Source organism: Lacerta agilis, chromosome 7 (assembly GCF_009819535.1).
Source record: "Lacerta agilis isolate rLacAgi1 chromosome 7, rLacAgi1.pri, whole genome shotgun sequence".
NCBI lineage: Eukaryota > Metazoa > Chordata > Lepidosauria > Squamata > Lacertidae > Lacerta > Lacerta agilis.
Genome location: NC_046318.1, coordinates 23213048 through 23238973, shown reverse-complemented (window position 1 = coordinate 23238973; position 25926 = coordinate 23213048). Strand labels below are relative to the sequence as shown.

The 25926-nt window shown below is 41.4% G+C and overlaps 1 protein-coding gene across 7 annotated transcripts in view; it reads left to right on the top strand.

Annotated features, from left to right (window-relative positions):
* The first annotated feature begins 3648 nt into the window (after positions 1 to 3648).
* Positions 3649 to 25926, top strand: part of LOC117049683 (enoyl-CoA delta isomerase 2, mitochondrial-like) — a 33507-nt gene continuing 11229 nt past the window's right edge. The window contains exons 1-4 of one of the 7 annotated variants that reach the window (XM_033154495.1): positions 3649 to 3684; positions 19506 to 19671; positions 21630 to 21728; positions 25133 to 25315. In XM_033154495.1, the coding sequence (XP_033010386.1) occupies positions 19564 to 19671; positions 21630 to 21728; positions 25133 to 25315 (390 nt within the window). In that variant the 5' untranslated portion in view covers positions 3649 to 3684; positions 19506 to 19563. The other 6 variants (XM_033154497.1, XM_033154494.1, XM_033154493.1 and 3 more) reach the window with 6 other exon arrangements.

The window sequence follows — 25926 nt, the reverse complement described above, 5'->3', positions numbered from 1 at the left end:
AGATGGCATTGATGCCATTCAAAAATTTTTGACCAGCTCCCATCCTTTCCAAATTCTTTTTCATGAATGTCCAAGAAACTTTATCAAATGCTTTCTCTGCATCAACAAACAATAGTGCCGCATCTGTATTTATGTTTCTCTCCAGTTTTTCTAAAATGTCCACAATAATTCTCGTGTTATTACTAATTTGTCTTCCTGGCAAGAAACCTGCTTGGTCTCTATGTATATAATCTTTCAACACTCTTTTCAATCTTGTAGCCAATATATTTGCAAAAATTTTGTAATCCACATTCAAAAGGGATATTGGGCGATAATTTTTCATTTGAGTCTTATCAGTATCTGGTTTTGGAATCAGTGTGATAAAGGCTTCCTTCCACGTCTCTGGTGCCCTATCTCCTTCTAGTATCTTGTTGCATACTTCTCTTAGTGGCTGCGATAGCCAGTCTTTCAATGTCTTATAATATTTTGCTGTTAAACCATCCGGTCCTGGAGCCTTCCCCAATTGCATGTTGTTTATCGCATCTTCTATCTCCTGCGTCGTTATTGGGTGGTTGAGAGTAACTAGTTTTTCCTCTGGGACCTTTTGCAATCCATTCTTTTCCAGAAATCGGTCAATTTCTGCTTCATCTATCTTCTCCTCCTTGTACAGTTGCTTGTAGAATCTTTGAAAACACCATCTGATTTCCTCAGGTTTCTCCACGTTTTTTCCGTTTACTACCAAGGTATTGATGACATTTGCCTTTTGTCTTTTCTTCAATTGCCAGGCTAGTAATTTTCCACATTTATTAGCCGATTCAAATGTTCTTTGCTTCATCATTTTCACTTTCCATTCGATGTCCTGATTCATTATGTTGGCATATTGGGATTGCAAGTATTTAATTTCTTTTTGGATTTTGACACATCTGGGATGTCCTCTTAATTCTTTTTCCTTTTCTTTGATTGATTTCAACAGTCTCTCCATCTCTACATTTTGTTGTCTCTTCTTTTTTGCTTTTTCACTAATGAGAAATCCTCTCATTACAGCTTTACTTGCATCCCAAGCGATTCTTTTCTCCACTTCGGAGCTCCAATTTATCTGAAAATATTCTTTCATCTTTTTCGCCGCTCTTTCCACTAGCTTGGTGTCTCTCATCAAAGCGTCATCCATTCTCCATCTAAAAGAGTCCTTGGAAATCATTTTTAAATTTAACTGTACAGGGTTATGGTCTGAAAGAGTTTTAGGGCCAATTTCTGCCTTTTGTATTTTTGGAGCCAATTCATTCGATATCCAAATATAATCTATCCTCGACCATGACTGCTGAGGTTCGCTGAAATATGTTGCCTCTGTATCTGTGGGATTTTTTAATCTCCAAGAGTCCACCAAATTCAAATTATCCACCATTTCGAAAAAAGTCTTTGGGAGTTTCCCATCATTCGTTAATTTGGTTCTTTGAGATCTATCCATTAATGTGGAAACTGCACCATTAAAATCTCCAGATTTAAAGTTATACTTTGAGGCAGCAGCGTTCTGCTGGCTCAGAGATTGGTTTATGTTGGAAGATACCAATTTGCTAGACTTGGAAGGCTTTGACAATGTTTTTGGTTGGCATGCATATTTATGGTATGATAAGATAAAGGCCTACAGAGGATTTAAGAATCATATAATCAGAAAAGCATTGTTTAATGTATGGATCAGATATAAAGATTTGTTAGCAAGTAAAGCACCTAGGTGGATTTCACCTCTGGAAGCCAAGGCCTTGAAAAAATTAAATATGGCAACTAAATGGCTGAAATATAGTGATTTACTGTTGGAAACTGATAACAAATATAAATTAAAGCCATATGACCAACTTAAAGACAAATTAAGTGTTTGGTTGCAGTAACATCAGATCAGTGAAACGTTTAAAGCTGATAATAAAAATACAGGTTTTCAGACAGAAAAATCCAGATGAGATGGAATTGTTGGACACTAAGAGTAAGAATCTTTCCAGAATGTACAACTTATTACTGGAGTGGCATAGGAAAGACGAACAAGTGAAATCTGTAATGATTGATTGGGCCAAAGATGTGGGGCACAATATTATCCTTAAAGATTGGGAGAGGTTGTGGAAGAAAGGTTGTAAGTTTACTGCATGTACTGTTTTGAGAGAAAATATGTTTAAAATGATGTATAGATGGTATTTAACTCTGGTTAAACTTGCTAAAATGTACCATACATCAGATAACAAATGTTGGAAATGTAAAGAGAAAGAAGGAACCTTTTACCATATGTGGACGTGCCCCAAAATAAAGGACTTCTGGGAAAGGATTTATAATGAAATGAAAAAGGTGTTAAAAGACCCCTTCTTAAAGAAACCAGAGGCCTTTCTTTTGGGAATTATAGGGGATGAAACCCCCCAAAAAGACAATACTTTCTTTTTGTATGCCACGACAGCAGCAAGAATTCTAATTGCAAAGAACTGGAAGAACCAAGATATACCAACAGTAGAAGTATGGCAAATGAAGATGATAGACTTTATGGAACTTGCTGAGCTGACAGCGAGACTGTGCGGCCAAGGGGAGGAAACGGTGCTGGAAGAATGAAAGAAATTCAAAATTTATTTGAAAAAATATTGTAATGTTTAAATTTTACAAGCCCTAGGGAAGTAGTTATAGGTTACTGGTATAAAGTAGGGTATAAGTGATTTATAACATAAAATGTATTAGGAATTTAATATTAGTTAATGAGTTAATAAGTAAATGAATAATAGACATTTGATTAATCTATTAATCACTCAAGGAAGAACGGAAATGAAACTCAGAAAGGAGAGGTCAGGGGAAGTCACCCCAAAATGTTAGAGGGAAAATGTGATGATTGTATAAGAATTATTTGTGTTGTGTTTGTGTTTGTATTTGTTTTATGTTTTGTTTCTTATAAAACGAATAAAAATGTTTTTTTTAAAAAGGAAAGGAGTTGGCTCCTCCTATGACATTTTTGGGATCGGGGCCAGATTTGGGTTTGATGAGACCCTAAGCTACTGAAGGTAATGGAGCCCTTTATATGTCCAGCTATCCTTTGTCAACAACAAATTGTTGCTGTTTTTTGTGTTCAATATATGCTATACGGTAATTTATGGACCTAATAGGTATGTAAAGCCATTTGCACGTAACAAAATATGTATTTTATCAAAGAAATTGTTGGACATATCTTATATTTTGGAAGTGTACATCTAGGTTTTTTTCCCCCTTTAATTTTTTTTTGGGGGGGGGCAAGAGAGAGAGGCCCTAAGCTACAGCTTGTTTTAACTTATACGTAAATCCGGCACTGTTTGGGATATATAAATATAATAATAATGTAATAATAAATAAAAGCAGCCCGGCTACAGAACTCGCGGGAAACTTGCCCCACTACTTTGTTTTTGTTTGCTTATTTGTTTCTAATAAACCAGCGTGGAAGCATTTCCCCTCGCAACCCTCGACGCTTCCTCCTCTCCAGGGAAAGTCGCGCCACCGGGCGGCCAGGCCTCCGCCCGCCTTCCCCCTGCGCGGCTCCTCCCTGGATGATCCTCTGCTAGGCGGCGGCTCCTCCTCCCCGCCTCGGCCCGGCCCGGCCTGCTTCGTGGGCCGAGCGAGCCTCCCTGAAGTGGCGCGGGGGGGGGGGGAGAGAGAGAGAGAGAGAGAGAGAGAGAGAGAACCGGTTTCCCCTGCGCTCTCTCATTGGCCAAGGTAGGAGCTCTCTCGCTTCCTCTCCGCCCCGGCTCTTTTCCCTCCCGAGCGATGCTTAGCGGCGCTGCCGCCCTCCAGCGCCTGACGCGGGGCCTGCTGCTTTGCCCTCGCCGCCCGCTCCGCGGGGTTAGGTGAGAGAGCGGCTCGTCCCGGTCGGTGGGGCGCGAGTGTGTTTATAAGCTTGTGGGTCTGTTGTGTTTCCAGCTCTTCTTTCCTTGCCAGGCCAAGCCGGTGAAACGCCGCCTCGTCGCCGCCTTTGCAGGATGAGAACCCACAGGCGTGCTCTTTGCAAGGGATTATTTGGTTGCGACATCCCGCCAACCTGCTTGCAAAGCTGGGCCGAGGGAGAGCTGCCCTAGACCCTCATCTAGCTCCGTGTTGAATGCACTGGCCGGCAGCGGCTCTCCAGACGTTTCATGATGTTTATATGCGCGCTGGAAGCCGCCCAGAGTGGCTGGAATGGCGGGGTAGAAGTAATTTATTATTATTATTATTCAGACTAGGGTCTCCCTCGCAGCTCTCCACTGGAGAGGCCGGGGATTGAACCTAGAATCTTGTGCATGCAAGCAAGGAAATCCAACAAAAAGTCTGCCAACGCGTGGCGATGCCAGGGATCATGTGTGTCTAGAAATAAGGGACACCCTGTGGTGTGGAAGACTGCTATTATTATTATTCAGACTAAGGTCTCCCTTGCAGCTCTCTGCTGGAGAGGCTGGGGATTGAACCTAAAACCTTGTACATGCATGAAAATGCAACAAAAATCTGCCAACGCGTGGCGATGCCAGGGATCATGCGTATCTAGAAATAAGGGACACCCTGTAGTGTGGAAGACCTGCTTTATTATTATTATTATTATTGTCGTAATTATATTTTATTTATGCTTTTCAAGTTTACATTTCACTGGTTTTACAATCATTTTAACATTTCAAAAACTTGACTTCCTTCCCCCTCTTTCTGCAGTTCGTTAAATTTTTATTATCTTCTGCGTATCCAAATTAACTTAATTTGCTCATTTATTCATCTACTTTAAATATATACTCTTATGAAACTACAGTGGTACCTCGGGTTAAGAACTTAATTCGTTCTGTAGGTCCGTTCTTAACCTGAAACTGTTCTTAACCTGAGGTACCACTTTAGCTAATGGGCCTCCCGCTGCCGCTGTGTCGCCACCGCACGATTTCTGTTCTCATCCTGAAGCAAAGTTCTTAACCCAAGGTACTCTTTCTGGGTTAGCGGAGTCTGTAACCTGAAGCATCTGTAACCTGAAGTGTCTGTAACCCAAGGTACAAGATTGTTTTATAAGAGTGGAAGACCTGCTTTAAGCCTGGATGTGGGGGGCTCTTGCGACACCTAGCACCGGGGGGGGGGGGGGAGTTGGTAGGGCCTCGGTGTGGCCCACTGCCCTCAACTGCCTTGCACCCTCCTTTTTTAAAAAAGTGCCTGGGTCCATTATAATTTCCTCAGGTGCCCTGGAGCGTTGTAGGCAGCAGTGTGCTCTCGCTTATGCTGTGCTCCCTGGTTTCCTACAGGTATCCCGTTGGCCGCTGTGAGAACAGGATGCTGGACTAGGTGGGCTGTTGGCCTCATCCAGGGGCAGAACTAGTCTTTTTTTCACCCTGGTCAAAGACCCAGTTTGGCACCAACCCACTCCATGCACAATTGTGTACACACTACACACACACACAGGTTGAGAGCTTCAATGGCGCCCCTCTGGAGGCCCCACCCAACAAAAATGGCCACGCACACACCCGTAGCTCCGGCTCTTCCTCATCCAGCAGGTTCTTCTTATGTTCTTACGTAATAAGTGTCGAAGTGCGTTTCATCCCCATTAAGTAACTCCCAGTTGGGAGCCATAGAGCAAGCAGAAGCAATTGGGGTGTTGTTCTGCTTCTGTTTGTTTCAAGTCCCTATATGACATGACAGGCCTCCCCACTTTGCAGGGTTTCTTGTGAATTGCTGAGACGGGATTTGTGTGCTTGCTGAGCATCCTGCCCAGGTCAGGGTGACCTAGTGATCGAATTTCAGAGGTCTGATCGTCGCTGGGATACTTTGCAGATTAAAAATTCTACAGGTGTTGTCAGCGAATAACAGTAGGTGAAAGCCTCTGATTTGGCTCCTGTGCAAAATGTATTGCCTAGCAAGTTTTAATTTGAGGAACTGCTATGTACAGCTTGATATATTCCCCTCAGTGCTATAGGGCTTACTGTGTGTGTTTGATAGCTGCCTATTAAGTACCGTATTATTTGTAGTGTTAGTAGTGGTGTGAAATGCAACTCCCTTATCCCATATGTCCTTACTATTTTCTTTTTATGTTCATCAGTTTTTAAAAATAGCCTTTGGAGAATGTCTGTTGCTTCCTGTATGACAGTGGTCCTATTTAGTCCTATTTAAAAAGAGTTGAATGGCAGCATCACAGTATGGTTATGTCCATACCTGATGCTGCCAAGTGTGTAGATGGGATATCATTGCCAATGTAAAACACCTGCAGGACTTATTTTTATTTCTATTTAAATGAATATGTTTGCTCTCTCCTTTTTTCTGATGCTTAAATCAATTTAACATCACACAAAAAATATTATAATACAAATAACAACACAGTTCAAATATGCAACATGAAATCCTTTTAAAAGCAACAACAGCAGAGATCACAAGTAAAAGCAACCTCTGCAGGCAAAAGCCTGATGGAGTGAAAAATTATTTACCGTGTTTTTAATGTTACCGTGTTTTAGTGTTTTTAATGTGCGATTGTCATGTGGTTTACATAATTGCACAGAGGTTTTTGCAAGAGCAACTGCAAAAAAAATAGAAAAACACCCTACTAATAATAATATGGATGAATAAATCTATGGGTGTCCATTTTGTATTGTTTTTAAATTTCATATTCTGTTTCCGTGTAACTGTTTTTTTAGATGTTTTATTATGTTATACATACCTTGAGGTATATATGTGGAAGGCGATTAATAAATAGGAATTACTTAGTAAACAAGAAGAAATAAGCTGGTAAGCGAATGGGGTAACAAGTAATGCTTCAGAGGAGCACCCATTACTCCTAAGAATAGAGCAGGACATTCTCCAAAATCTTGGAAATTCACATGTCATCATTGACTTGCATGTAGGAGCTTGACTTTGAAGAAAGCTATCTGCAACAGGGTATGATATTTTGGGGGGGGGGTGCAGGCAAAAAACACAACTCCACTGTTAATTTTTCAAAAAGTAACCTGCATGGCCTCTGAGTAGAAGTGAGAGTCTGTAATAGATTAGCCTGGGATTAAATGGTATGTGCTTCCCTAACCTTAGTAGTGGAACATCCATGTGTAGCTTGAACGTTTGTTGGAATGTGAGCCAGCGGAGATGAGCCTACGTTAGGGTATCAGCTGATTTCCATGGGTGGACCAATACTTTTCTGGGGCTGTAATTCCAGCATTTCTTAGCGTAATATATTGTTTTCCTATCAATGCAAATAAGGCATTTTAGGATGCTTCAGCTACACTCACTTTCTTTCATGATTAGCTTGAGTTTTTCACGACTTGCTGTGTTGTTTTCCATAGCTGTAAACTTCACCCAGCAAGTAGTACAGAGAACCCTGCTGTTTACGTGATTAGTTACTCTGAGATGAAAGAGAGGTGAATCATTCATGAGCAGCTGATCTTGCCAGGAAATGATGATTCCCCAGCAAAACCCACTTCAACTTCTGATTGACTTCTTTACTGCGCCAAAAAATAATAATAATCAAATCAGATTCAAGTAAGCAATTCAGATTGTTGAATGTGGTAGAGTAATATGGGATAGTGTGAACACGTAAGAGGGAAGGATGCTGCAGGTGTAAATTTAGCACCAGTTCAGTCTGCATTAAATATAACACATTTTCAGGACTATTAAGCAGTATGTGTTGGGCTGCTACTATTTCTTTATTATTTGTTGTTAATAGGTTTACACTGTGTTTTTGTAACCCACCAAGGCAGTGTACAACAAATTAAAAGCAAAACAGCATAAACACATTAAAATCAACAGTAAACCATAATAAAAAAAATTACACAAGCAACACCATTAGGAAATTTTAAAGGCCAAATGAAAATATATGATTTAGCACCTTTTCTAAAAGCAGAGATAGATGCAGTGGTCCCCACCCTTTTTCTCTGGGTGGGGGTTACACTTTCAGAATAAAAATTTGCTCGTGCCACACTTATTTATTATTATTATTATTGATAACAAATACATTGGTGGGAAAAAGAAGCAACTCTCGGCAGTGCTTGATTTATAACATAGAACACAATTCCTTTATAATATCATGAGATATCCAGAAAGTATAAAACAATGCAGCTACGTAAAAGCATCAATTCCTCCCAAAATTTAATTACAAACAAGCCTATCGCATATTATGGTACCTTAAATATGCATACAAACTCAATGAGAGGTGTGAGCTTGCTTTTGCCCGGTAATCTCATTTATATTAGGTCTAATTTGAGACGAACTCTCAGCTCCTCACCAACACAGAGAATTATTTCTCTTTTCTGATCTTCCATATTTGTTGGAAGTTGAAAATCCCATGGAGAACTGTAGAAGAATAGCCAATGCTATTCTCCAGCACTCTGTTCGAGTGATGATTTTGGATCACAACTAGGATTGTCCTCAGTATCACTTGATGCTCTTGCTCTCATTTTGTAAAGATATCTATCCATATTCTGCTAAATAAATAAATAAATAAAATTATTCTATTCTAGACTACATTGAAATGTTTAAATCAGGGTTTCCCAACCTTGGGTCTCCAGCTGTTTTTGGACTACAACTCCCATCCCTAGCAGGACCAGTGGTTAGGGATGATGGGAATTGTAGTCCAAAAACAGCTGGAGACCCAAGGTTGGGAAAGTCTGGTTTAAATGTTTATTTGATTGTCCTTGAATCTTCCCGCCACACTTCCCATCCTCCCTTGCCACACCAGTGTGGCACGCCACACCCTTTGAGAACCATTGCTCTATTTCACATTTGGAGTGACAGGAGAGGACAGCACTCTGCAGGTGGTGGCATGCTTAAAAGAGCCTCTTCTGCAGATCTTAGTAACTGGACAGGTTGCATCATATTTCTAAGGCAACCTGAGCCTTTGACCTATCACCCCCTAGCTCCTCAATGTCTTCTAGAAACCAAGTCACAGATTCCTTGTAGTAACATCATGCATTTTCCGTGATTGTAGTCTTTTGACTAATTTCAAAGTTATTTTAAGCTACGAATTCAGGGCTTAATTATGGCAAGGAGACCTACAGATGTTTCAGAAAAAATAAGTAATTGTAGGGTTCAGTGTTCCAAATCACAATGCACAAACAGGTTTTTAGCATATAATTTATTTTTAAGCTTTAACAAAGAGGGAAAAGAAGAAAAATTATAGACTTGAGGTCATGGAGCACACAGCCTTAGAATTACCCACTTCTCCCAGCCAAGAACTTGAGGCTGGCATTGAGCAAGAACCTGTTTGTGCACTACCGCTGTAAAAGCTGCTTAAGCTGACACATTTACTGCACATTTAATTTCACATGTTCACAAACACGTATCAGTGCAAGCAGTAAAAGGAACGTTGGGGGAAATCTTCAATCTACACAAGTGTGTGTAGCGGTAGCCTGATAACCACTCCCCTCATCTTTAAACTGGAAATGGGAGCATACTTAGGAGTTGATCAAGCTGGCCCCCACCAATAGTGCGGGCCCAGGGTGAGTGAGCAAAAATTGCACCTCTGCTTGGCACCTCTGGGCCAGTTGCAAGGCATTCCCGTGGCGGTGGAGGGCGTGTGTGAGTGTGCACACATGTGCAAGTAGATGGCCAGGCTCTTCTGCAATCCAGATGGTTGTAGCCGTGAGGAGGCAGGCACTGGCCAGGGCATGTGAATCCACTCTGTCTCCCTCTCCTTCCAGGTTTGGCCAGATGCCATGGCTGTAGTAGCCAAGTGTCACGGACTGGCTAGATGCAGAGGGATGGTGGAAGGCACCAGCTGGGGAACCCCCAGGAGAAGAAGGCTCGGAGCCAGGGGACTGATGGTGGGATGATGATGAGTGGTCAGAGGCAGACATGGGTGTGGCCAGGATTTTTGTTAGGCAGGGGCAGTCAAAGCTGTTGAGCCGCAGTCCTGCACTGATATGACATGAAGTAGGTGCTGATTTCCTGCAAGATCTTGCGAGATCTCATCGAAGTCTTGCAAGATGTCAAGGAGAGCAAAATTACCTCATGTGACTTGGGTGAGATCTTTCTAGCACTTTCAGGGAATCTGCGCCAATGCCAGCACTGCTCCACAAGTGGCGGAGGTGGCACAGTTGGTGGTACAGCTGCAGTGCCACGGGCAGGTGGCGCAGTGGTGTTGAGTGTCCTACTGGTGATGTGGCAGAGCATGGTGGCACTTCCTATTTTGCCTCAAGTGGCAAAATGGGACATACCATCGCCGACCTCAGGATTCCAGAACTTACAGCTGTCATTTCTCTGACAGCCCAGCCCAGGTGGGGCTCGCTAGCTGGGGGAGGAGATGTGTGATTCTTCAGCTGGAGTAGGCTCACATGCCTTGTCAACCCCAGAAGGTATAAAAGGAAAGCCGTCCTGGCCAGGCTGTGGGTTACTGAGCTGTTTGCATGGGGCCGCTGCCAGGCTTGGCCCACTTGTCTGTCAGCTGCAGTCACCAGTGGTGGGCAAGATGCCCAGGCAGGAGCTGCCTTTGCCCAAAGGCTGTGAGGAACCTAGCGACTACAGCGGCAAAGTCTACATCGACCATACCACCAAAGCCACCAGTTGGCTTGGCCCGCAGGAAGGATGGCTGGGAGGAGAAGCAAGGCAGCTGAACTCTCCTGGACCAGGAGACTTGGGGCAAAGTGTGTGGCTTCAGATGGCTCCATCGTGCCCCTCCTCCAGTTACACTCAGTGGCACGCAAAGACGGGGAGGGGGGCATGGTTGTGAGAGAGTGAGAAGAGGAATCTGACGGACAATGAGGGACGTGAGGATTGGGGCAGCAAGTGTGAATTTGCGCCAGGGCTCAACTGTTTTCAGTGCCTGGTCTGCACTCTGGGAGATGCAAAACTTAGTAGAGTCTCTGGACATGTGCAGAGTGCTTTTCCCTTGGCCCTTAAGCAACTATAGATTTTGTGCACACACAGTGAGGAGCGTTGACCCCTGCCCACTGGAGAATAGCATTTTCCCCCCTGGGGGAGGCGCAGATACAGCTGCTTGCCAAGGGGGCACAAGGGGCCCTAGGTACACCTTTGACTAGAAAGGCCACCTTTGGAGAATCCGTTGCCTGTTACTTCTCTGGTTCAAATCACCTCCTTCTGAGGCAGCTTCTCCTGTTAACGAAGAGCTACCAGGCTACCATTGCATATAACAGATAGTTTGGCCTTAAGCCATTCCAAATTTAAATGTGAGCTAAAATTAACTAGTATGTGGTGTTCCCGCATATTTTCCTTTTCCCAGTAACTATCCCCTACTGCCTACCTTCCTGAATGTAGAGAATCGTGAAAGCTGTTTTCCAACCTTCTAAAATAGCAATGAGAGACACAAACCCATTGATCTAATCATGAATATCTGCCCTCCCTGACTGAGCTAATTGGAAGGTTCTGCTGTAGGGACCGTAGTAGCCGTGTTGCACTGAACTGCTTGAAGGTTGAACTAATGAGTTTAGTGCTCATTTAGAATGTGGCACATGCAATCCATCTAGGAGGAACAACGTTTCCAATGCTAAATGTAGCACTAAGAGCTCTGTGTGAATACAGATAAAGCGGCATGCAACATCTTTTGCAAAGTGAAGGAATGGTTTAAGAACATTTTTTTTTTGCAAATATGATGTGCTGCATGATTCATGAGCTATCTAATGCTGGATTTTGGACGGTCTTTTCTTGAGCAAGTGCCATTTATTCCATGGGAGAATATTCAGGACTGTAGACTACTATCCAGATCCTGAATGTTTTTAGTAGTTACATCACCTTAGAATTCCACTATAGAGTAATTTCATAGTTACTTCATACTTTTGTGCAACAATTAAAAAGTTCTGTCTTTTGAACATCATTGGTGATGCTGCAGGGATTAGGATCTGCCCATAAAACCAAGTACAGGTTCATAGTGGAATTTTTGGAGCAGCCAGATACAAAATTATTTAGAAGAGGGAATTTCAGCAGGTGTAACTTGCGTGACAAGGGCATCTGGCCACCCTAGTGACAATGTGCTCAGTTAGTTTGAGGTGCTCGTGCGACAGAGAATTGTTGATTTCAAATGTAATAGATAGGTGAATTGCACCATAGAATGGCCGTCATTTATTTTCTATGTTGGCATGTGTGCTGACTTGCCTGGGTTGCATGACATCAACATGCCCTGCATGCATGCCCTGTGGCATGCACACATGATGTGGTATTGGAAAGTTGTCTGTGAGCCTCCTGGGTGTAATCAGTTTTGTTCATGACGACAACAGCTCCACCCTTGTCCGCCTCTTTAATTATAATGTCTGGGTTGTTCCTGAGATTATCTATGGCTCTCCTTTCAGCATGGTTTAGATTTTGTTGTAAGCGGTGGTGTTTTCTGGTCACATCCGTTTGGACTCTGCGGCAGAAGCAATCGATGTACAGATCTAGTGTGATATTGTGTCCATCAGGAGGGGTCCATGTGGAGTCCCTTTTTGTGTAACCTTTTTTTGGTGGTTGTTGGTGGTCAATGTTCTGTTCATTAATGTGTTTGGAGGGTGGTGGTTGTTCTCCAGTAGGTTGACAGATGTTGGGTTGTGAAGATGTATCTGAAGAAGTGTGCATGCACACGAAAGCTCATACCAAGAACAAACTTAGTTGGTCTCTAAGGTGCTACTGGAAGGATTTTTATTTTTTATTTTTTTTACTATGGCAGACCAACATGGCTACCTACCTGTAAGTGATAAAAAGGTCGCCCAATGCAACCACCATGCAGCTGTTAAGAGGAACAGCCTGCGGTTCTAATACTTGTACAGTAGAGGTGATTGCATCAGGTACAGATTTCATTAGCCTTGCACGGCAAGCTACACCTGCTGAAATTCCTTTAGTACAAAGGTGAAGGAGCTCCGCAGAAGTTTGACATATACTGTAAGTAAGCTAAATTCAGTCCCCAGTGCCCAAACTGCAATAAAGGTTGAAGATTAATGATTTAAAAGGCAGTAAGTCCAATTGAGTTCAGTGCAGGTCTGTAGGTCTCTGCTTGCTTGTTCTCCCCCTGCCCCTTTCCAGGGTCTGAGGGACAGCTGTGCTTCTTCTGTTTTGCCTCTTCCTCTCTTGGTTGGTTGATTGGTGTGTGTGTGTGTCTGTCTCAGAGTGTCTTTTTGGGTCCTCCTCCCTTTTTACCTCCTGGAGCCACTGTCAACAATTAATGACTACGTACACAGAGAAATCTGCATTAAATGCTGACAATTTTTCATGAAAATTGTTATTTAATTGCAAATTAGTGGACTTAATTTGTGATTGGAAAAACGAGAATGAGATACAGGTACTTAATTGGCAGTTAGCTCCATCCTTACACTCAGGTAACTGAATAGCAGGGATGGGTCTTCCAAATGTTGTTGGACTACAGCATCCATCATGGTGTGTTTTTACAAAATAAAATAAAGAACCATGGGCAATGCTGCCTGGGGCTGATGGGTTTTAAAGTCCGGCAACATCTGGAGGGTCCCAGGTTTCCCCTCCCTGGTGAGTAGAATTGCAGTCTTAGTAAGATATCACAACTTAAGTGGGAATTTAGATGTATTTGAGAAACAATGTAAAGGATGTTGCCGTTTTCTGCCATGACCCTGAAATGACAATTTTAAGTTTCGAGCTGTATGGAAGTTACAAACCTAAGGATGTGAAGGAAAATGTAGACTATGTAATCGGCATAGGTTGTGATTATTTTTAGATGTGAAAATGTACAATAATGCCTTCTGAGCTGCTGTGTGGACACCCTGTTCCTTTGGTTCTACAAGATTTTTTAAAAAATTGCCTTATTTGTAAGATTGGGGAACTCAAACCACCTTGCAATTTGAAAATCCTTCCCATGCTTTTGGAATGGGACAGAAGAAAGTATGTGTAAATCTCCACCCAAACCCATCCTGGGTTAATGGAGAGTGCAGAAGAAACCTGCTTTTAGAATGGATTTGAGAATGATCATGCTCTTGATTGTTTTTTTTTAAAAAAACTTTTATTAAAAAACAACAACCCCTACTGCGAATCAATGGTTTTGAGTGCCTTTCAGGGACTTTGGATATATTCTATAAACAGGGAGCTGCATAGTCTTCAAGTAAATAACTCACAAATGGTTCTGTTGAACAGAGTTAGCCTGCTTCAGGTCTCGTGGCTTGAAGACTGCAGTTTTATGAGAGCTCATCTTGAAGACGGTAGCAGCGGGTGATCCGAGAATACAATTGCTAGGGGGGAAACTAATGGACCATGTCGTGTTATACTAGAACTAGCAGGTAAATGGGGTCTTTACTGCTTCATTTGTTAGAGCTGAAAGAGTTTCTTAAGGATTAGATTTGTTGGGGGAATTGAGCTGTTTGTTTTCAATGGGAATCCAAAATTGCTCTTTCAAGAGCACTAAGCATCTGTTTTGTCAATATTTGGAGCCGTAAGAGTGAAACTTATGTACCTCACTTGAAAATGCAGGGTTCACAACCACCATTTACTCTTACGCCATGTAGTTTCTATGCTAATGATTTTCAAACTTGCTATCTTCAGGGAGCCCTTTGCACGAGAACATTTCTGCCTCAGAACTTTTTGCCTCTGTAGGTGATTCTGAGAAATACCACAGAATGCACACAAAGGCTACATTCAAGATCTATTTAACTCCATTTTAGATAATGGTGTCTGTGGCTGGAGGGTTATTTGTCCGGCGCCTAGCACACTTTGCAGTGAGGGTTGTCAGTCAGCCGCTATCTTACTAAGTCAGAACAATAAAACCACGTCTTGTCATGTAACCAGTACTTGGGATCTGAAAAACCAGGAAACTTCCAAGTTTTGTCCTGGCTCCACCCCCAGATTGTCAGGTTCTTTACAAACTCTTCCTGTCCTGGTTGTGGCTCCTGTAGCCTGCAAAGAGACTGTATTTTTTAAAAATAATAAGTTGGCAAATTAATTTGTGATTTTCAAGCCTGTGTGGTGTAGTGCCTAGAATGCCAGGCATCAGAGACCACGGTTCAAATGCCCAATGGGCATGAAACTCACTGAGTGACCTTGGGCCAGTCATCAACAGTCAGCCTAGTCCTAGAATTATAGAATTGTAGAGTTGGAAGGGACCTGAGGGTCATCTAGTCCAACCCCCTGCAATGCAGGAATCTTGGCTAAAGCATCCATGACAGATGGCCATCCAACCTCTGCTTAAAACCATCTGGAGAGGCCACCACCTCTCGAGACAGTTCCACTGTTGAACAGCTCTTACTGTCTACCTCACAATCCTACTTCACAAGGTTGTTGCTAAGATAGTATTGAGAATGGGAGAACCATATATGCCACCTTGAGCTCCTCAGGAGGAAAGTTGGGATACAAATGTAATAAATAAGTAACTTCAACGATTTCGGAAGCTAAAAAAAAGAAGAACCTGAATCTGAAATGCCTTTCCTTGTTTTAATTTACCATTTGGCTTCAGCTAGGGGTGATTAAAGGTTTATGCTTTCTCATTCTTACTCTCGCTAAATACTAATTATTCCTTAGACTCTTTGTAGTCATTGCATCCTCTTAAATTAAAATAGTTTAGACAGATGTGGTGGACGAGAAAGGTAATTAGAAGAGGATGCGGGGAGAGGGGAGATGACGTCCAAGGTTCTGGAAGCAAATATAAGAAATCTTGTACTTTGCCTTTTTTCCTCTCTGAGGGCAGGACTGCTGCTGAAGAGAAGGTGCGTGCCAGAACTCATTATTTCTATGCTTCCTAATTGCAGAGAGAGAGAGAGAAATAGCCAAAACAAGATGACTGTATACCAACTAATTGATTATTAAAGTATTATCTTTTTAATATAAAAGCCTTACCTAACAAAAGCTTGACACTGTGGAACTCAGGCCTGAGGAAAGATCATTAAAAGGATAAAAGAGAATCTGCTTTTCTGCTTCAGAATATATTGGCAAGATTGTCTAGCGGGCATGCTATTCATTTGATAGGATTATCCGTAATAGGATTATGAACCATGAGATCTAGCTTTGAATTTATCCTGGAAAAAGAAGAACAAGAAGTGTTTCCCTTCCTGAAAAAAGACGATCTGCCGAAATTATGCTTTGCAGCCAAATACCGGTACGCCAAGGGAATGGTCACACAAACCTTTCACTTGTTTATTTTTAGTTCATACCCGTACACAGGGTTGCATTCATGAACACCAGCTTCAAAAGAAGTGGAAAACTGTAATTTGCTTGAAATATTGATCATGCACAATGAAAATAGGTGCAGAGGTGGATATTACCTGTCTTTGTAAGGCGACAAGTCCCTTCATTGCCACGCAACTCCCACTTTCGTCTTGTAAGGATTTCCTGCAAGATGAAGAAGGGTTGTTGGTTGCCATCCATCTGCCTCTGGAGAAAATGGAAGAATGCACCTTTTGGGAAGAAAGATATGTATATGCCTTGTATCTTCCCCACTTTGACCAGCTGCCTAGCTGATACTTTGGGGTGGCGTTGTAATCTGAACTCACTGTCCCTGTTGGAAGAGCTTTGAGAAGGTTCTGTGAAGGTGCCTATGGACCCTTTTGCTCTCCTTGCATGAACTTAGATCATCTCCTTCCAGGAGCAGAGGGCATCTCTTCACACTGCTCCACTGGACCAAGTTCCAGCCACCTACTGGAGAGAGATTGTGGGTAAAGGGAACATAGCCAGCTGCATCCTGTTTTGTTCATTGCACATACTATCATACCACGATACTCCTCCAGATTTTGTAGCATTGCTTTCCTGATTGGATCACTTCCAGCTAGCATTACCCAATAATTTTTCCGCTGTAAGCTCTGTGCAGAATTGTGATTGATTTTTCCACACTTCATGGTCAGCGGGTAATAGTGATTTGTTTATGTTTACATCCCATGGTGTTCTGTCTACATCAGTGGGCATATCATAGCTGTGTAGGTGGGAAAGGGGTACCATTTTCAAATAAGTTTTTCTTTTTTAAAAAAAGAATCCTTTAAAGGTGTAATCTTAGTCCCACTTTGCTAGGAGTAAGCCTCACTGAACTCAGTGGGACTTGATTTTTAGTAGATATACAAACTAAATTTTGTACAAGAACTCTTCATTTAATCACTGTTGTGTGACAATTGAAACAGAAAGGCAAAATTAAAAGATTGATTAAAAGATAAACATAAAACGGTGCTGACAGGATAACTGAAAGTGCAAGCAAGGTGAAGTTGGTGCATGGCACTACAGTGGTACCTTGGGTTGCGCACTCAATTTGTGCCGTTTGCACCCCAAACAGTGCGCAATCCGGGCAGCGCTTCTGCACAGAAGCGTCCGCGCTCCGTGTTGCACTTCTGGGTTAGCGGAGTATGCAACCCGAACGTACGCAACACGGAGCGTGCGTGACCCGGGGTATGACTGTAGTAGGTTTGCATACATTGTGGTTCATATATCACTGCACAAACCAACATCACACTTTCTTAATAAGGTTAGAAAATAGCACCAAGGCAGTCTGCGCCTATAGAGATTGTACTATATACGCTGTTCCATTCTTAAGAAAGAAAGAGTAAAAGGTGGGTTTCCTGCAGTCTGAAAATATGCAGAAGAACCATCAGAAAACAGAATCAAAACAGTCTAATGATGATGATGATAATAATGATAATGATGATGATAATTTATTTATACCCCGCCCATCTGGCTGGGTTTCCTCAGCCACTCTGGGCGGCTTCCAACAAGATATTAAAAACACAATAAAACACCAGTCAGTAAAAACTTCCCTAAACAGGGCTGCCTTCAGATGTCTTCTAAAAGTCAGATAGTTGTTTATTTCCTTAACAGCTAGTGGGAGGGCGTTCCACAGGGTGGGTGCCACTACTGAGAACACCCCCTGCTGGATGAAATATTAATTGCCTCTGGGAATCCTGTAGCGTGTTTTTAAGTTTTTACTCTATACATTGGGGTTCTGCTCTGGTTCAATACGGAGTAGACTTCCATGACACGCCCCGCCATACACCCCATTCAAGCCACTTCTCGCTAAAACTGTTGTATGATTCAGTGTGGGAAGCTTGGAAAGTTTGTTACTCGCTAGGCTAGACCATGCTCGGCTATCATGTGCAAAGCTTTTGGAAAGTCCCCTTTAACCTGCTCAACATTGCCCTGTGTGACTTGGCACAGTTGCTTAAGGGAACAGCCATCTTTGCTGCAGAGCATGGGCTGCAATCTGAAAGCACACTTACCAGGGAGTAAGCCTCGTTGAAAACTGAGTGAACATGCATCTAGGTTTGCCTTTGTAGTGCTTTTTTTAAAAAATGACACCCTAGCTGCATAGGATCTTAGGCTATGCCGATGATAAATTCTGTAAGCAGGGACTCGCTATCATGCACATAATTACACTCTCTTGCAATTTCCCAGCAGTTTCCCGGCTAAGCAATCACTCCTGCTGTGCAGTTTTTTTGAAAACTCTTTGTATTGCATTAAGGCCTTTAGTAGCCTTTTAGAAAATTGCTTTGATTCTGCCTGGCATCGGGAAGGTCAATAGTCTCTTGATAAGACTATATTCCCCTATGTGGATGGGGGGGTTGTGTTCAATGTTCTCTTCAGGGAGAGGTCATCATCCTGCTGTTAGGTCCCTGGTAGAAGTGCCTTCTAAAAACCAAGGATGTCTTTATTTATTAATTAGGGATTAACTGCCAAATAGAAGCTTGTTGTGCTATATGGAGATAAACCGAATTATTTTAAAGCCATTACTAGAGTGCCTAATGAGGTAAATAAGGCTAACTGCCCAGAATTATAATGAAGTGGCCTGAAAGCCAAGATAATAAAGAACACGTGTCAATGATATAGTTGAAAAGGGGAATGCTTTTAATCTTGCCAAGAATACAATTTTTAGAATGTGGCTTAAAAAAAAAAAGGTTTCACTTGCTACTAATATGACATTCTCCATGCATTCATTTTGGGAAAATTTCAGTGGGACAGAGATTCTTGGTGTTCTTGCTGTAGTATTTAGAAGGTTGAATGTTGAACGGAAATACTTAAAACAATGGTGTCTCCCCTGCTTCCCTCACCCGATTCAATCAGTGTTTTAATCCAAATTACGAGCAAATACACCATTGCAATTTGGTGACGGGACAGGGCTCAGCACAGAAGCAACCTAGGCACCCAAGGCAAGAATTGGGAACCCCTAGACCTCTAGATGATGTCGGATTCCAACTCCCATCAATCCCAACCAGCGTGGACCAGTGGTCATGGATAGTAGGGATTCTTGGAGGCCACAGATTCCTCATGTGTGAAATGTGAGTGCGGCAGTATAGGAGGAAGAAAAATCCTTGTCTTCTCTCTTGTTTTCATTCACTGGCCTGAAAGCAAACAGAAACTCCAGCTGGGCTGCTTATTTATTGGAGGGGTGTGTGTGGAATACCTAGTCTTTCATATACGTTTTGCTCCTTTTTGCTAGCATCCCAACAAAATCCATGAGTTAATGTTCACACAGAAGATTGGCTTACATAATCTTGACCAAAGGTTAATTGGACCTGAGGTTTCGGCATGATTCTCCATGCAGCTTTTTTTTTTTGTACTTATTAACTGGTCTTGTATTTGAAGGCTTTTGAACACTTAACGAGTAAGTAACTTAAGCGCTGATTTTACGATCCACTGAAGATTTGAATGCAAGAACTGAATTGATTTTATTTCCTTTCTCTCTCTCTCTCTCTCTCTCCCCACCCCACCAGCAGCCCAGTGTATGGCCTTCATTTCCCTGCGCTACAATTACACACTACTAAATCTACCATGAAGTTCAGCCAGGAAGACTTTGAAAAGGCCAAAGAGCAGCTGAAGCTTTTGAAGACGGATCCTGGCAACCAAGTCAAACTGAATATTTATGCATTGTTTAAACAGGTAGCTCTGTCCGTTTTCAGTCTGTAAAATGAATACAGCTGCATTGGAGAAATGATTGTTGGAACGGGTTGGCTAAGCCAGTCTGCAGTTTCAAACAAGGGGTTGTTTTAAAATTGCACAAAGTGTGCTTTTCTTTTAAAAACTGCTAGTTTATCAAGCTGCAGCAAGCTTTTCCTAGTTGCTGTCTTTGAGTTTTTCTTAAACCCTGTTTGCACCTCTGGACTCTACAAGCATATGTAACAAGAGAACTCATTCATTAGGTGCTGCTTCCTCGCACAGGAAAAGTCCCACAGATGTTGGAAATGATAGTATATTAATGTGTTAGTTATGGGGGAGGAGTCTCTGGAATTCTTACTATGAACCCCCGTTGACATCTTTGGATCTGGTCCTTCTCTGCTTACCTCATGTTATGAGGCAGAGTAATTCAACACCAGGGAGAGAGGCCTTTCTTACACTTTCCCTATGAACTCCCAATGGAAGTCACAACTATCTCCATTTTGGCCTTCCAATGGACTGCGAGACCTGCATATGTTTCAGGTGACTTTTAAGAGGCTTAGATGAGGCTGTGCTCCAAACTGCATGGAAGAGCAGAGAAATCTTATTGCAGTAGTGGGTATTATCAAGTGGAATTAAGACTCCAGAATTTGTTGCGTGCCTTTTGTTGATTTCATCAGAATGTTTTCTATAGGGTGTATTTGATTTAAATCAAATTAATTTAAATCGCTAGTCAGTAAGACTTGATTTAAATAAAAAAAAATTTTTACAGAAAGACTCATTCTTGCTGGTATAATCTTAATATTTAAAACCAGGTGAAGGTTTCATTTTTGGAATATTATTTTGCAATAATAAATTTTCAGAGTAGTTTTTGCAGTTATATCAAAAGTTACTGATTTGGTTATAATATTAGAAATACATAGACCGATAATTATGAAATTATTGTGAGGTTTAATCAGTTAACTGTTTATATTTGGACAACTTTTCTGCTGTACTTTATTGGAAGGAGAAAAAAAACCATTAGTAACAATTTAAACAATTTATTTACCGGTAACTAGAACAATAACATTATAGCACATGTATCCATGTGTGGTTAAACAATTATTTTTTTTAAACTTGCTGAATTTTAGCATACATGAAAAACTTAAAACAAATCCTTATTTCCTGATGAATAGCCTTTGGACTATAATGTAACTTAAATAGAAAACTATATTTAGAAAGATTTTTCCTCCAAAAGCATTTTATTTTAAAAATCCGATGTAAGTAAAAACAAAATCTGATTTAAAATTTAAAAATCTTTTTTTATCATTGATTTTTATCCACCCTGAACATCTCAAAATGCAGGCTGCTTTTCATAATAATTTTGAAACATACTTGCTATTCAAGTATTGATCAGCAGAGTGTATAACGACCACATTTGCGTGTAGCACTAAACTATGGTGTGGTACTGTGTGGGCCTGTCCAAGCCCAAATGAAACATTGAGTTCACATGCTCCCTCTCCCTTCTCCTTCTCCTTCTCCTGCGTGGCGAAGAGGAGCACATCGGGAGAGCTCAGTTTCACTTAAAAATAATCCCTTGTTTAACATTGGGTTCAAACCAGGAAGCAACAAACTCTGGTAAGTTTCATAACAAGTGAGCTTCAAGCCGTGGGTTATGAAGCTGGCCTGTGAAACATATCAAAAATTGGTTTGAACCAGGATCCCCTGGTTGGTATGCAACAGTAACTCGAGATTTATTAAAAATAAAATGAAACTGCTCGAATCATTGGCCTGGCTGCATGGGAGTAAGGGAGCACACCAGTCCAACATTTTGCTTGGGCTCAGTCAGGCTAGTCTGCTGTGATTTAGCATTATGTGTGAGCCAACCCATTGAATCCATGTGGGTGATTCCGTTCTTTTTCATTGGCTAATCAGCGTAAACTTACTTGAATGGTTAGATTTTTCTTTCTTTCTTATTCACATAGGCCACTGAAGGCCCCTGCAAAGCTCCCAAACCAGGTATGCTAGACTTTGTCAAAAAGGCCAAATGGGATGCATGGCAATCACTTGGCAATTTGCCACAGGTGAGTAATATGCTACAAAGTGCAAGTTTATTTTATTCGGCCCTTGTTTTATTTGTAAACCATCTTTCAAAAATAAAAGTTCTTCCCAGGGCAGTTCACATAATATGTATCACTGTCCACCCATCTCCAGGGAACATCCAGGGCAGAATCAGTTTTGGGTGGGTCTAATGTTTCATTAGGGTTTTTCAAACCCTGTGTAAGCATACAGTCGGGAGCTTGTGGGAGAAGAATGAGATGCTGTGTCTTCTTCCCACCTCCCTTCCATCTGAAAGCTGGATGGTTCAATCCTGCGGGGTGCTGCTGCTTGCCTGCACCTTCCTTGTGGGGAGCATGCTGGTGAATCAGACCCCTGCAGCCTTTCTGCCCGATGTCCTGCATTTCTCCTAACAGCCCAACCTGGGGCTGTCTCAACCCAACTCAGCCCAAACCCACATCCCCACAAAATTGGCCTGGTTTGGGCTTCAGATGAATCTAGTACAGAGCCCTGGCATCAAAGTGCAACACTAAAATGCAGTAAATATCATTTTTAATTATTATTTTTTAAAATCATTTCAGGGTACCGCAATCCAATATTATTAGATAATCCTATAGATTACCAATGTGCAAAGTTCATGTGCATTCATTCTGGCCTGTCGTGATGAGAGACGCATGGGATTGCCAGGTGCCAGAGGTACTGCTCAACACAGCGCTACTGTTGTATCGCTGTGAGATATTATACCTTTTGCACAGAGGGGTATGCAGAAGGGATTGTATTCAGTTCTTCAAAGGCTTCTTTGTTAGCTGTGTGCACTTAAAAGTAAAAATTCTGCTCCAATAAAGAAGAACTATGTAAATAATTACATACTTTTGTGTTAATTTATTGTGGAAAGAGGGAAAGAGCAATGTAGGGCACAGGTGTTCCTTCCCTGACCCCTAGAAATTTTGCTGAAGAGTATGGGAAATGCCATCACTGGTTCCATTTTAAGGGTTTGCCCACATGTCCTCTTGTCCCATGCCTAGAAACCTTGTGTCCAAACAGTTTTCCACTTGAATTGTGGTTTTTGGGTACAGGTCTGAGCAATTTTCCATTCGCCCTGCTACTTTCCCTAGGAAAACCCACTCTTTAGTGCGAAATCAAAACCAGTGGCAGTCAATGGAAAACCTGGTTGTCATTTGTTCCCATTCAGCGCTGAAGATTGAGTTTCTCTGGGGGAAATGGAGGCGCTGATAAGCTAAATTGCAAAAGGGTTGTAAAGGAACTGTTACATAAAATAAAATAAAAATAATGTCCTTTCCTTGGGTTATACTTTGTTTCAACAGGTAGAAATCTATAAAAGCGTGACTTCTTCCAAGGTGTGTTTATTATGGTAAAATGACCCCCTTTGTGCCTTTTCACTTGGCACTGAAGGGTTATGGAGAGAGAAGTCATTTTGAACTGAGAAGTGGCTGTAACAATACCAGTGGGAGTCCCTTTGTGTTCTCTCCTGTATATTTACATGCACAGGTGCTTAGCTCTCATTGAAGGTTCTTCTGAAAATAAGTCATGCAAAGGCTCCCCAGGTAAAACCAGAGTTTAATTTATAAAGGGACTTTGATAGGGAAGTTACTAGTAGAGACTAAAAAAAGGATTATGCCATGCCATTGTAGTCTCTTTTTCTGTGTGATCAAAAGCACTTAGAATCTTTCAAAATACCTGAGCTCTCCCACTGATACAAAATGAATTATTGCATTTAGATATCTTTAGTTTTAAAGTTGCATCATATATAACGACTGTCATACAACAAATTTACCTTTGTTCAGCTTCAAGCAAGACACTTTGCATCACGGGAAGTTATTGGAAGGAGTCAGACAATCTGCTCATTATATCTGTAGCCATTGCATTCATAATTATCCTCAGTATAAGTGATTATTTTGGTTTACGAATCCAGAATAACCCTTGATCTGGAATTACTGTACTTGACACGATATGGCTTATTTACACCACAAATGGATTCTCTCTGACTAACTAATGTAGTTTAACTAATGTAGGTTTCCCCCAAGGAATCCTGGGAATTGTAGTTTGTGTGGTTTCATGCCAGAGCTCCTTACCTCTGCCCCCTCACAGAACTACAATTCCCAGAGTTCCCAGAGGAGAGAGAATTGCTATTAAACCAAATTGAGTCAATGGTGTGGATATGTGGGTGAAACTCCCAGCTAAGAGAACTCTGCCTCAAATGCGGTTATTAAAGGCACAAATGGAGTAAGACCCACAAAAAGAGAACTAAAAGAAGTTCTCACGAATGCACTGAAGAATCCCAGCAGCGTTATAAGGGCCCCTTGATGTCTCCATTTTGTGTCACAGCTGGTTCCACCTTGAACCTAGACCAGGGGTCAGCAACCTTTTTCAGCCGTGGGCCAGTCCACCGTCCCTCAGACCATATGGTGGGCCGGACTATATATATATATATTTGGTGGTGGGGGGGGGGGAATGAACGAATTCCTATGCCCCACAAATAACCCAGAGATGCATTTTAAATAAAAGCACACATTCTACTCATGTAAAAACACCAGGCAGGCCCCACAAATAACCCAGAGATGCATTTTAAATAAAAGGACACATTCTATTCATGTAAAAACACGCTGATTCCTGGACCATTCGCAGGCTGGATTGAGAAGGTGATTGGGCTGCATCTGGCCCCCAGGCCTTAGGTTGCCTACCCCTGGCCTAGACTCAAGGTAGCTGCTACCTAGTAACGCTGTTAAAACATTTGTACCCTGACTTTGAAAAGGCCATAAGAATAGCACCATTAACCATATGCCAGCAAAGAATTTCAGAAACATATATATTCCTTGAAAGTATAGCAGGCATCTTTTTGATCCCTTAAAGGCTTTTAATAAGATATAGGGAAGTTGTTTTTTTTTTTTTAATGTATAACTTGTGGGTCTTTTGTTTCTCAACTTGATCCTTTTATGTGGTTTTGCACATGTTTTATGCATTGTAACTTGAAGTTATATTTATTGCCCATAGTTTGGTAATTATTTGTTGTAATTGTTAAGAGTGAATTTCTGTTTATTATTTGCTGATGTTTTGAGAGTTAATTTTATGGTGTATATTCTAATAGATTTTTGAATATTTAACTTGATATAAGTCATTCCATTTTAAAGTTATGTTTTATTGTGACATTCTGTATTGGATCAGATTATTATAAGGTGTGTGCTCGTTGTTGTATATTTTGTTGCTTGTAGTCAGCCTTGTGTTTAGCAATATAGAAAGGCGGTACAAAAATTAAAAGTGAAATGAAACCCAAGTATCTCATTAAAAAATACTTTGAAGCTAGAATCCTTTACCTTGGTGCTGTTCTGTATTCACCATTTCGTATCTGGACCCTAACTATATGTAATCCGTCGCCTGTTTTATAATATTTCGAGTGGGCTTCTCGTTCCAGGACAGCGCAAGACAGAAATACATTGAACTTGTATCCAGTTTGGTGTCTGCAGAATCTTCTCAGGTTGACGCAACTCCCCCTGGCAGCAAAGCTGCCTATGAAACACTAGAGGTTTCTACTAAAGACAACATCACAAAGATCGTGTTAAACCGCCCCAAGGTGAAAAATGCTATCAGCAGAACGGTAAGCTGGTTCATCGTACAGGTCACAAATCATTGGCTAACAAGGAAAGTGAGATGGAAATTTAAAAAGAGAAAAAGATCTAGCAGAACTTTTAAGAACTGAGAAGTAGAGGACAGATTACCCTCCCTTGTACTACCTGCTGCACTTATCAGTTTCATGTTTTCTTCCCTCCACGTTTTGCTCTCTTACTTTTTTCTTTCTGGGTGCTCTCTGTAATCCTTCTTAATATATATTTAATATAGGCAGATCAGAATGTGTGTGTGTGTGTGTGTACTAAATAGATTTCTTTTTTAGCTCTATATATACACACAAATAGTAGTAGTAGTAGTAATTCTTTATGAAAAAATAATAATTACTTTATAGTTAGAAAATGTTAAAGCAGTATATAAGAATTTAAAACCTCAGAATACAATGAAACAATGTACAAATTCACTTTTGCAGTTCGTTTACGTTAATAATATGCATGACTGGGACCAATCCTCTTGAGAAGGCTTCTCTAAAATAAAGGGTCTTCAGTAAGCCTCAAAATTAATGTCCACGGGAAGGACAGTAGCTGGAATATGGGGAGGTAGGGATGGGAGAGAAATTCATTTTTGGCACATTAAAGGCAA